The following is a 13,109-nucleotide window of genomic DNA, read 5'->3' on the forward strand; positions in this document are numbered from 1 at the left end:
GGAGGGCCTCACGGAGGCCAAAGTCCGGCTGACGGATGGGGAAAATGAGGCTCAAGAAGAAAAGGAATTTGCTCAAGTTCACTCAGCAAGTGAATAGAGTCCGAACCAGGGGGTCTCCTCTCCCCCAGTCCCCTTTTCTCTCCATCCAGGCGGCTTCTTAAGAAGAATTCTGAGTCAGGGGGATGGGGAGAGACCAAGGACTGCTCATGGACTCCACAGAGGGGTCGGCAGAGGGTAGGGGTGGGACCAGGAAGTACACAAGTGTTAGGATGGAGGGCAGAAATGAGCCAAGGAGGCGGCGGCAGTATCTGGGAAGGTGGATGAGGGCAAGCCAGAGGAAGGAGGAAAAGGCGGAAGAGAAACGAATAGAGTGAGGGCGGAGGAAGAACTGCTGTGAAATTAGAGACGAAAGGGCCTGGCCGAATGGGGAGAGCCTGAGACGAGACGGCTGAATAGCAGTCTGACGATGGAGGAGTCTAGGGCTCCAGGAGACACTGAAGGGAGTCAGACGGGGAGGGGTCCCGGACCGGGAAAGGCAAGGAAGGGAGTCTGACGGGATAAGAGTTCCAGAATCTGAGGAAACACTGGGGCAAGTCTCACGAAGGTGGAGTCCGGGTCAGAGGAGTCTGAGGGGGCCGGGCCGACTCACCGCGCTTGTTTTTGGTGCCGTGCTTCTTGGCGGCTGTCAGCTCCTGCTCGATCTTCTTCTCCAGGAATTCCTGCTTCTTACTTAGCATCTCCTCCGTGTCCCGAAGCCTCTGGATGGCCTCCTGGGGGGTCGGGCCGCCCTTGCCGGCCTTACCCCCTCCAGCCCCGAACAGCTTCCCGAACACCGACATGGTTGCTGCTCGTCGCGCCGGCCTGCGCCGCCCGCTCCGGCTCGGCTCGGCTTCGGCGCCCTCTCCCCGCTCCGCCGCTCCCTGCCGCCGCAGGCCTCTCCGCCACCTCCGCCCAGCAGCTGGGCCCGGTCGCGCCACCTACCACAGGCCCCCACGCCCGGCCCCGCCGGCGTCAAGGAAACACGCCACTGACTACAACTCCCGGTGGGCAACGCGCCGGCCGTCCCTCAAATCTAACGGAGAGTGGCGCGCTGCATGCCGGGAGGCTATAGTCTTCCTGCTTAAAGCTCTCGGCGGCGCGCTTTTAGGTCTAGCTAGGGTCAAAGGGCGAGATCGCATGCTGGGAAATGTAGTCTCCTTGGAACCAGTTCTGTAGCGGTAGAAGAACAGGAAGAGAAGTAAGAATATTTTATAAAACAGTAATTAACGTTATGCACATTCTATGATCCAGGCATTATGGAAAATGCTTTACATGCATTATCACATTTAATTCTCACAAGACTGTGAGAGATAATACTGTTACTATTTTTGTAGGTGAGTAAGCAAGACTCAGAGAAATTGAGTGACTGACTACCTTAACTTAATAGCCTTCGCATATGCTGTTTCTCTACCTGCAATGCCTGTCTACTCCGTATTCACCTAACACGTTTTTCGAAACCTAGTAGAGGCTAACAGCAAAGCTAGAGTGCAAAAGTTCAAAACCCACTTTGAATACTTACTTGGGCAGTTACTTCCTCTATTCTGAGCTTCCCTTTCCAAAACTGTAAACTGGAGATAGCGACAGGACCACCTCCAACCTTGTGTGAGATAGGGAATGTAAGATGCTTACTTAGCATAGGCCTAGCACAGTAGGTGCTCAGAAATATATATTTTATTCTGGGTCATCATTATGCACGATAGCAATTAAACCGGGAGAAGACTCAAACTTTCAAAAGTAGCAGAATTGAGGATTTTTTTGCCCCCGCATTACAAAGGGCCAGCTAGTTGTGGGGTCACATTTCATTGTTTTTCCTTGTCTTTTGCTGTCAAGAATCACTTCTCCGGATTTCCTTGGTGGTCCAGTGGTTAAGACTCCGCGCTTCCAATGCGGGGGGCGTGGATTAGATCCCTAGTCAGGGAACTAAGATCCTACATGCCGCGCGGTGTGGCCAAAAAAAAAAAAAAAAAAAAAAAGAATCACTTCTCCGTCTATTAGCACTGAGGCTGTGTCTAGTAGCCAATACTTCGCCCAAGCCCACCAATCTAATTTGCTGCTTCCAATCTTTTGCATTTATTAGCCTTGCATGAAAACAAAGAGTAAAGCAGTTCTGAGTAAACCAGTTCTGAAGTGCTCTCCAATGAAGAAAAACTTGGCTTCTTTTTTATCCCTTCCTGGACTCTGTTGCTTAGGAACAGAGTTTCAAGTAAATGAGAGCTTAATGGAACTTTTCCTCTATTATTTCACATATATGAGTCTTGTCTCCTCCCCAGACTATTACCTACATATAGACAAAAATATGCCTTGAATGTTGTCCTTGTCATTGTTGTTGTTGTAATCTGCCACAACCCCAGCCTGCACCTAAAGGTAACTATTCCCAGAGGATGAGAGAGTTCATCTCACCCAACTTTCCAGGTTGGAAGAAATTTTTCAAATGTGAGAGACATACTAGAACTGTCAAGAATTCACAGCAGCATAAATTGTGAAACATAAATCACACTTCTGTTTGTTTTGTAATTGAGACATTGCAATGTTTTTATCAAAATAAAAAACAAAAACGAGGTGGGTTCCATCAAGCCATCTAATGGGTACAGCAACCCCTCCATATCTACGAAATCTGCCTCTCCCCCCTTATCTAAGTCATGCTGCAACCAGGCACACAGGTAGCAAAACATTTGCTGGGTTTGAGCCATGGCCCAAAAGACTATATGAACAGTCTGACTCTGCAGACCTCACCACCGTCAGTCTCATATTGCTGTGGGGTAAGCCGGGATGATAGCAGAGCCCCTCATGTCATAACTCTGGGAGCCCAGAAATACATCTTGGGAATATGATAGCAGAACATTCCGATTTAATCTTTAGTACCAACCCCAATTAATTGGTGTGTGAGTCACTCGGATTACTGGGTTGAGAAGAATTCTGAGTCTGCATCAGGACATCTCTTAAAAATGTTCTGAGATCAATTCATGATGTCTGCGGACTTCCCTGGCAGTCCAGCGGTTAAGACTCTGCGCTTTCAATGCAGGGGGTGCGAGTTCGATCCCTGGTCGGGGAACTAAGATCCCACAGACCACGAAGCATGGCAAAAAAAAAAAAAAAATCATGATGTCTGCCTAGCATGTGGGATGGGAGATAGTGACAACATGGGCAAGGTAGCTGCCATCCTGGATTCAACTGCCTTGGTAGAGATTCACAGGGTGTATTGGCTCAATACTGGAGAGCCCTGGGCTTCCCTGGTCCTCATTTTTCTGGTCTCTTGGGCAAATGCACAGCCTTTTCGAACTGTGACCGACTGGTGTTAGCTCATTAAAAACTTTGTGAAAAGAATGAACTACCAGTACTTCCAACAACTTGAATTACTTGCAGATATTATGCTGACTGAAAGAAATTAGACACAAAAGCCTGTATGATTCCAATTATACAAAGTTCAAAAACAGGCAAAATTAATTTATAATTTGTGGTGATAGGAGTCAGAATAGTAGTTACCTCCTGGGGTAGTATAGACCAGGAAGAATGACCATTGTGGTGTGCTGACAGGTTCAGTATCAAGATCCAATGGTGTTCACATGGGTGTATACAAATTTATATTTTTGTACTTAAGATCAATGTCCTTTACATATCTTATGTATTAACTAAACATGTTACACTGCAATGTTAAAATATCTCTGGTAAGAGCAGCAATAGAAGCGTGCAGTTTTGATTTGTTTACAAAGTACCCTGCCTTCAAAAATCTCATCTTATTTCCATCCACCACAGCCCCATGAAATAAGCATTACTATACCCTCTACATGTTATAGCTGAGGAAACTGAGAACCATAGAAGTAAAAACTGTCCAAGGTCACATGGTTAAAGATACCCTGCCATATATTTGTAATTTTCTTTAAAAATATGTCAAGGAGGGAATTCCCTGGCCATCCAGTGATTAGGACTCTTCACTTCCACTGCCAGGGGGCCGGGTTCAATCCCTGGTCGGGGAGCTAAGATCCTGGCAGCCGTGTGATGCAGCCAAAAAAAAAAAAGTCAAGAAAAACTTAATTAATAAAGCCTATTATGAAGAATGGGTTTTGAATATGAATCATAAAAATTATTATGATTTGGTCTCACATAATTATACCAAGTCAAATACAGAGGACTTTGCTAATTTTTAGCTGTAAAAACCAAGCAGAGTATATCCAACACCCTTTCCTGATAAAAACACTCAACAAACTAGGAACAGAAGTGTTCAACCTAATAAAGTCAAGTCTTGTACACTGAGAAGTACAAAACTTTGTTGAAAGAAATTAAACATCTAAATAAGTTGAAAGACATCCCATATTCATGGATTGGAAGACTTATTATTGTTGGGTCACAAAACTCCCCACATCTATCTACAGATTCAATACAACCCCTATAAAAATATGAGCTGCCTTTTTTTGCAGAAACGGATAAGCTGCATTTTAAAATTCATATGGAATTTTAAAGGGCCTTGAATAGTCAAAACAAAATTGGAGGACTCACACTTCCCAATTTCAAAACTTATTGCAAATCTGCAATAATCAGAACGATGTAGTCCTGGTCACTCTCACTTTCTGAGATGGACTGCATTCTGTCAATGGAATGTGTATATTTCTAAAGAAATCTGCTTTCCCTCTACTTGGGCTCACTCTTGAGTTCCTTCCTAAGCGAAGCCAAGGACCCTTACTTGGCGGCCCGTCCCAGGCACTCGCCTGAGACCTGGAATGTGACCATCCTCTTGCACCCCATTTATTTCTTTTCCTGCAACACAGCTGGCAGAACTGGGGAAGGAGGTAACTGGGGGAGGAGGTAACTGGGGGATCTCAGAGTAACCGGGCCCAGGAGTCACCCTTGGGTCTCTCATCACAGCAGAGAGAAGCTCTCTGTGGTCCAGGAGCTCAAGCAGAGAAGCCAAGTCACGGCCTGGCCCTGGAGATGAGGGCGAGGGTAAGATTGGGTTAGCCACTTGCTCAGGGTGACAGTTTTGCTCCTTGACAAGCAAATGCACACTTGGTGGCAGGATCTTTCAGGAAAAGGCAAAACCCAGTTGGTACCTTGTAGGCATAATTCTGGCAGGGAACACAGACCTTTGGTTCTGCATCAAAACCCACACTTGGCCTTCTCAAGATGGCCCCCAGTGGTAGGGACAACCTCCTGCCATGCCTTTCGCTGGGCTCCCTTGTTGGAATCTCTGACCTACTGTGACACTGTGTATCTGGTGCACGACCACCTGGATCTCACGGACCAGAGGGACACACATCTCCACGCCTCGTGCTGGTGAGACCATCTCCCTGAGGGTCTCCATGTTCAGCCTGGGAGCCCACCTCTCAGTCCCATGTTCTATATGCCTGTTCACGGGGAGACCTGCACTGGCCCTCAATGTTCCAGCCTCCTCCCAAAGCTCATGAACATCCCATAACCAGCAGCAGCTATCTGGTCGTTATTATTTACCCCGAACAATGCCCTGGCAGTTACTCTGCCTAGCATGCTGCCCTGTGACTCTCCTTCCAGGAGAGAATCTGTTTTAAAGTTCAAGTACACATTCCTCAATTCAGAGCGGAAGCTGAGCGACCTTAAAAGTGAGCCACCGGCTTGGTTTCAGGTGGTTCAGATGGACTAGGCGCCCATGAAGAGCAATGTGGGGGAATCGGATTTAGGTGAGGGTTTTTTTGCAGGGGAGGGAGGATATCTGGGATTGCTCCTTAAAAATATCTTCAGCACACACAAAAAAACGAATTTGTAGCTACATATGGTGACGCATGTTAACCAGACTTATTGTGGTGATCATTTCACAATATACACAAATATTGAGTCATTATGTTGTAAACCTGAAACTAATATACAGTCAGCCCTCCATATCCGCAGGATCTGTATCCATGCATTCAACCAACTGAGGTTTGAAAATAGCAACAACAAAAAAAAATCCAGGAAGTTCCAAAAAACAAAACTTGAATTTGCTGTGCACCAGCAACTATTTATATAGCATTTACATTGTATTAGGTATTGTAAGTAACCTAGAGATGATTTAAAGTATACTGGAGGATGTTATATGCAAATACTACACCATTTTATAATAAGGGACTTGAGCACCCTCAAATTTTGGTATCTGAGGGGGATTCTGGAACGAATCCCCTGAGGATAGCAAGAGATAACTATAATGTTATATGTCAATTATATCTCAATTTAAAAATGCAAAAAAGCCCACCCCCATTAACAGATACAAACTACTATACATAAAATAGATAAGCAACAAGGATTTACTGTACAGCACAGGGAATTATATTCAACATCTTGTAATAACCTATGATGGAATATAATCAGAAAAAAATATATAATCGAATCACTATGCTGTACACCTGAAACTAACACAATATTTTAAATCAACTATACCTCAATTAAAAAAAAGTTCTCAGTAAAACAACAAAAACAACAACAAAACCCAGACAAAACAAAACAAAAACAGTGTGGCCCTGACATAAAGATAGATATATAGATCAATGGAACAGAACTGAGAGTCCAGAAATAAACCCATACGTCTATGGTCAATTGATTTTCAACAAGAGTACCAAGACCATTCAATAGGGAAAGAACAGTCTTTCAACAAACGGTGTTGGGACAACTGGATATTCAGATGCAAAAGAATGAATTTATATCCCTACCTCTCACCATATACAAAAAAGGACCTAAATGTAAGAACTAAAACTATAAAACTCTTAGAAGGAAACATAGGTATAAATCTTTGTGACCTTCAGTTAGGCAACAGTTTCTTAAATATGACATAAAAAGCACAAGCAAGAAAAGAAGAAAATAGATACATTGGACTTCACCAACATTAAAAACTTTTGTGCACCGAAGTCCATTATCAAGAAAGTGAAAGGACAACTCACAAAATGAGAGAAAATACTGGCAAATTCCATACCTGACAAGGAGTTAATATTCAGAATACATTTGTCTTTAATTTTTTAAAAATTAATTTATTTTATTTTTGGCTGTGTTGTGTCTTTGTTGCTGTGCATGGGCTTTTCTCTAGTGGCGGCGAGCAGGGGCTACTCTTCGTTGAGGTGCGCGGGCTTCTATTGCGGTGGCTTCTCTTGTTGCGGAGCACGGGCTCTAGGCGTGTGGGCTTCAGTAGTTGTGGTGTGTGAGCTCAGTAGTTGTGGCTCGAGGGCTCTAGAGAGCAGGCTCAGTAGTTGTGGTGCGTGGGCTTAGTTGCTCCGCGGCATGTGGGATCTTCCTGGACCAGGGCTCAAACCTGTATCCCCTGCATTGGCAGGCAGATTCTTAGCCACTGTGTCACCAGGGAAGCCCCAGAATACGTTTTTTAAAAAGGGACTTCCCTGGTAGTCCAGTGGTTAAGAATCTGCCTTCCAGTGCAGGGAACGCGGGTTCGATCCCTGGTCGGGGAACTAAGATCCCACATGCCGCAGAGAAACTAAGCCCATGCGCTGCAACTACTGAGCACACAAGCCACAACTAGAGAGAAGCCTGTGTGCCCCAAAGAAGAGCCCACGCACCGAAACGAAAGATCCTGAATGCCACAACAAAGACCCCGTGCAACCAAGACCCAACGCAGCCAAAAATAAATAAATATTTTTTAAAAACTAAATAAAATTATCTTAAAAAAAAAGCTATTACAACTCAAAAACAAAAAACACAAACAACCTAATTAAAAATCACTGAATTGTACACTTTAAATAGTTAAAATGGTGAATTTTATGTTATGTGAATTTTAACTCAAAAAAAAGTGTGTTGAAGTAATGAAAAGAAAACATGTTTGGGGGTAGGGGATTAAGAGGTACAAACTATTACGTATAAAATAAGCTAAAGGATATATTGTACAACATGGGGAATATAGCCAATATTTTATAACTATAAATGGAGTATAACCTTTAAAATTGTGAATCACTATATTGTACACCTGTAAATTATGTAATACTGTACATCAACAAAAAGAAAACATGTTTTGGTGCCTACCACACAAACCTAGTTTAGAACTGGGGCTCTTCCATTCAGCCATATGGCAAGGTGCGTCATCTGCCTCGGTTTCCCCATCTGTGAAAGAGACACTAACTTCCATACCAGGCCACATTCTGAGGATTCATTGAGAATACAGGTAAAGGGCCTGGCACAGAATATGCATCCAATATATATTTACACAATAAATAAACAATAATGACAGGAATAATAGTCAATAACATCTATTGAGCCCTCATGCTGAATCAGATGGCTTACATAGAATACTTCATTTAATCATCCCAACTATAGCTCGATGAGGTAGGTACAGATTACAGCTGAGGAAATAGAAGCTTCGAGAGGTTTGAATGACTCGCCCAAGGTCACACCATTATTAAGTAGTGTGGCTGGCATCTGATACCCCAGCAAGTAATAGAAAATCTTTATTGAGCACTTTGTTCTAAGCAAGACACCAAACTGAGCATTTTACAAGAAATAGCTCATTTAGCCCACACAACTGCATGAAATGAGCACTATTATCGTCCCCATTTTGTACATTAGATACTGGAGAAACAGAGAAGTTGAATAGCTTGCCCAAGGTCACACAGCTTGTAGGGGCAGAGCTGGGATTCTTACTGTAAATACAACCTGCTTAGCCACTATGCTTATACTGCCTACATCCAAACGAATAAGTGGACAGAGAGATACACATGAAACCAAGCAAGAGCTCGTGTGCCTGTGATGCAGAAAGCCAAACTCTGACAGCGGGCATTTGCAGCAAAGTAAGGATTTATTTGCAGGGCATCAAGCAAAGGAGTGGGAGACAAGTCTCAGATCCACTTCATCTTGGTCTTTGAGTTAGGGATGTTTTAAGGGGGAAGAACAAAGGAACTAGGATTAATTATCGTCTTGTGACATTTCTTAATCATGGTTTCAGGAATCAGGAGGTCTCCTTCTTATAATTCTCTGTCCAGGCGGTCCATGGCTTGAGGATCTGTGGGCTCATCTTGCCCTAGAGAAACAACCTGAGTTTGTAAGTTAATGATGACATAGTAGCAATTTTAGTACATTGATGATGTTATCAACAATAGCTGACCCTGGTTGATTAGTGTTCAGTTAGCACAGGATTGAGGCCAGAGGGGACAAAAAAGGGATTGAGGTCAGAGGAGACAAGCAGGGGAATAAAGTTTTGGATAGAGAGATTAATCATAAACTCAGTATAGGAACTCGGTTTTAGGGAGACTCGGTTTCACACATAAACAAACACATAAATAAAGTGTGATGGACATGGGAGCAAGTGTGACCTTCCTGGGGAACAGGCCAAAGTTAGGAATAGGGGTAGGTCAGGCCCAGCAGAACCTGGACAGTGGGGAGTCAGGGGAGATTGTGCCCTGGAGGGGCCCCTGCACTTGAGCTAATGGTGGGTTACAAGACGTACTTCATACCCCTTCAACTGAGCACATGCAGGCCATGTGACAGGCACCAGGCCCTAGGGAGCCACATAGTTTCCAGTAATGGATTGATGACTCCTTGGTCCTCATGCCAGAGAAATCCACATCCTCATCCAGGTCCAGGCCCAACACAGAGGTAGAGCAGAAGTCCCCCTCCACTGAAAAAGAAAGGTCCACATCCAATCTCAGAATATCCTGTTGGCTCTACCCTCAAAATATATCCAGAACCCCACCTCTTCTCATCATCTTCACTGCTGTCACTCTGACTCATTTCACCATCATTTCTTGCCTGGATTTTTGCAGTAGCCTCCAGTGGTAGGCAGAATATTGGCCTTCCAAAGATGTCCACATTCTATAGAATGTCATCTAGTGGCAAAAAGGGCTTTGCAGAAGAATTAAATTAAGGATATTGAGATGGGGAGATTATCCTGGTGGACCCAATGCAATCACAAGAAGAAAGCAGGAGGGTCAGAGTCAGAGAGAGAATGGAAGATACTACCTTTCTGGCTTTGAAGCCAGAAAGGGGTCACAAGCCAAGGAATGCAGTTGGCTTCTAGAAACTGGAAAAGGCATGGGAATGGATTCTCCCCAAGAGCCTCCAAAAGGAACACAGCCCTGCCAGTAACTCGATCTCAGCCCATTAAGAACGTACCAGACCCCTGACCTCCAACAGTGAAAGATAATAAACTTGAGTTGTTTTAAACCACAGAGTTTGTAGTAATTTGTTACAGCAGCAATAGGAAACTAATACACTTCCTCACTGGCCTTCCTGTCTCCACCCTTACCCGCTCCAGCACATTCTCTAAATGGCAGCCTGAGGGGTCCTTTAAAGAATACATGTCAGATCCACTGCTCACAGCTCCCCCCGATGGCTCCCCACATACTTCAGAGTAAAAGCCAAAGGCCTTTCAATGTCCCTCAAGTCCCTACATGATGTGTCATGATCCTCCCATCACCTCACTGCCTTTCCAACTCCTCGCTCCAGCCACACTGGCCTCTCTACTGTTCTTCAAATACAGCAGGGCCCTCCAGCCTTAGGGCATCGCTTTGCAAGGGCTGTGCCCTCTCCCTGACATGCTGTTTCCCAGATAACCACATGGCTCATTTCCTCTTCCTTGAGTCTCTTCCTAAATGTTTCCTTCCTAGTGAGGCTTTCCAGGCCGCCCCAAATAATGCTGCAACCTGCCCCACACCCCATACTCCCCAAACCTCTATTTGCCTCTATTTTTTCTCTTTTCTACAGTAATTTATCACCTCCTAACATATTATATAATTTGCTTATTTACTTTGTTATTTATCTTCTGCTTCCTTTACAGGGGAACGGTTCACGGTGTACCGCCAATGCCTAGAACTATGCCTGGCATATGGTAGGTGCTCATTAAATATTTGTTGAGTGAATAAATGAATGGACTGAGGTAGCTGTGACCTGGGGGTCAGGAGAGCTGGATCTGAACTCAGTTTGCCATGACAAGACCCTTTTGCTTTCTGGGCTTCAGTTTACTCTCTGTGATTCTATACAGAGAAGTTGGGCCTTGGCCTCCTGCCTCAGGTTCTGTGCCTGACCATACACCAGCCACCCTTGGCCAGTAGGGGGTCACCCCCAACCCTGAGGTAGATCTACTAAACTCCCTGACACCACCACCCTTCAGGTCCTGAGAATCCTTGGGGCACTTGCTGGCAGCCTTGGGGGTTAGGAGTATCTGCAGCTGCCACCTCCACTCCTTCCTCCCCCGGGGTGATAAAATTGGTGCAACCGGTTCTCCTGGGCCAGGCAGGATACCTGCTCTGTCAACTGAGACTTCCAAGCCACCGCCTTTGTCATTTGTCCCAGATATTCTCAGCTCCCTTTTAAGACAAAGGAAAGAGTCCTTTATACCAGACGTTACCGCCCAACTCTCTCTCAGCCTATGTGGCGGCTTTTTACTGGGGGAAACTTACCCTTGGCCCCTGTGAGGTGGGAGGAGGGGATGTGTGGAGGGGACCTTGTTCGTTCAAAATGTCTCAAGAAATATTAATCGAGCAATTACTGTGAAGTTCTAGGCGCTGTAGATATACCAGTGAACAAAACAGAAAAAAGTCCTTGTCCTTGTGGGTTTCTAATGAGGGGAACAGACAATAAAGAAATGTCTAATATAATGTCAAGGGTGATGAATAAAAATGAAGCAGGGTAAGGGACTAGAAAATGATGGGAGTGGGTGGGGGTTATTTTAGACAGATTGGCCAGGGAAGGCCTCTCTGAGGAAATGACTTTTGGACAAAGGTGAATAGAAGGAGGGAGCCAGCCATAAAAAATCTGGGAGAAGAGCATTCTAGACAGACGGAATAGCAAGTGCAAAGGCCCCGAGGCAGGAACTAGTTTATATGATGGAAGAACAGCTAGGGGGCAGGTGTGGCTGGAGTGGAGTGAAATAAGAAAAGAGTGGTAGGAGGGCTTCCCTGGTGGCACCGTGGTTAAAGAATCCGCCAGCCAAGGCATGGGACACAGGTTCGAGCCCTGGTCGAGGAAGATCCCATATGCCACGGAGCAACTAAGCCCATGCACCACAACTACTGAGCCTGCATGCCACAACTACTGAAGCCCGCGTGCCTAGAGCCTGTGCTCCGCAACAAGAGAAGCCACCGCAATGAGAAGCCCACACACCGCAATGAAGAGCTGCCCCTGCTCGCCACCACTAGAGAAAGCCTGAGCGCGGCAATGAAGACCCAATGCAGCCAAAAAATAAAAATAAATAAACAAAATAAATAAATTTAAAGAAAAAAGGAAAGAGTGGTAGGAGACGAGGGCTGCATGGTAAAGAACCTTGAAATCTATAGGGAAAACTTTAGATTTCACTCTGGGAGGGATTGGAAGCCACTGGAGGGTTTTAAACAAGAAAGTGGGATAATCTGAACAGGCTCTAGAGAGATCCTTTGGGCTGCTGTCAAGAGAATGGATCATGGTGGTGGAAGAGAGAAAGCAGGGAGACCAAAGAGAAGGCTGATGGGCTTCCCTCGTGGCGCAGTGGTTAAGAATACGCCTGCCAATGCAGGGGACACAGGTTCAAGCCCTGGTCCAGGAAGATCCCACATGCCGCAGAGCAACTAAGCCCTTGTGCCACAACTACTGAGCCCGCGCGCCTAGAGCCCATGCTCTGCAACAAGAGAAGCCACCACAATGAGAAGCCTACGCACCGCAATGAAGAGTAGCCCCCACTCACCACAACTAGAGAAAGCCCACGCTCAGCAACAAAGACCCAGTGCAGCCAAAAATAAATAAAATACAATAAATTAATTTTTTTAAAAAAGAGAAGGCTGATGATACGGTCATCCATGCAGGAGAGCCTGATGTCCTGGACAGGGTAGTGTGGCCAAGGAGATGAGCTGTGGCTGGAGCCTCAGAGAAGTGTTTCCAAAAATAACCATCTCATCAGAGCTGGTGAGAGCTTTAGAAATCCTAAAAGTAGGCAGGAGTTCTGGAGTCTGTCAGTCCTGGACTGGAGGCCCAGCTCCACACATTCCAGCTGTGAGTCCTTGGGCAAGTTGTTATACCTCTCTGAGCCTTGGTTTCCCCACCTGTAAAATGGACATGATAAGAGAGCTTGCTTCCAAGGGGTGTCTTGAGGACTCAGTAACATATAAATAAGGCACAGAGCACAGGGCATGGCGCTTAGTATACAGTCAATAAAGCCATGACTC

General features: G+C 45.3%; 2 protein-coding genes across 2 annotated transcripts in view; one reads left to right on the forward strand and one right to left on the reverse strand.

The window, feature by feature from the left end:
* Window positions 1–1,008, reverse strand: part of CHMP4B (charged multivesicular body protein 4B) — a 46,953-nt gene extending 45,945 nt beyond the window's left edge. Inside the window, exon 1 of the mRNA XM_004272733.4 lies at window positions 650–1,008. Within this exon, the coding sequence (XP_004272781.1) occupies window positions 650–839 (190 nt within the window). The 5' untranslated portion in view covers window positions 840–1,008. The remainder of the gene's footprint in view (window positions 1–649) is intronic.
* The window catches only part of PXMP4 (peroxisomal membrane protein 4), a 772,061-nt gene that overhangs the window by 680,400 nt on the left and 78,552 nt on the right, over window positions 1–13,109 (forward strand). The window lies entirely within an intron of this gene.

This window comes from Orcinus orca, chromosome 16 (genome assembly GCF_937001465.1).
Source record: "Orcinus orca chromosome 16, mOrcOrc1.1, whole genome shotgun sequence".
In the NCBI taxonomy this organism is placed as follows: domain Eukaryota; kingdom Metazoa; phylum Chordata; class Mammalia; order Artiodactyla; family Delphinidae; genus Orcinus; species Orcinus orca.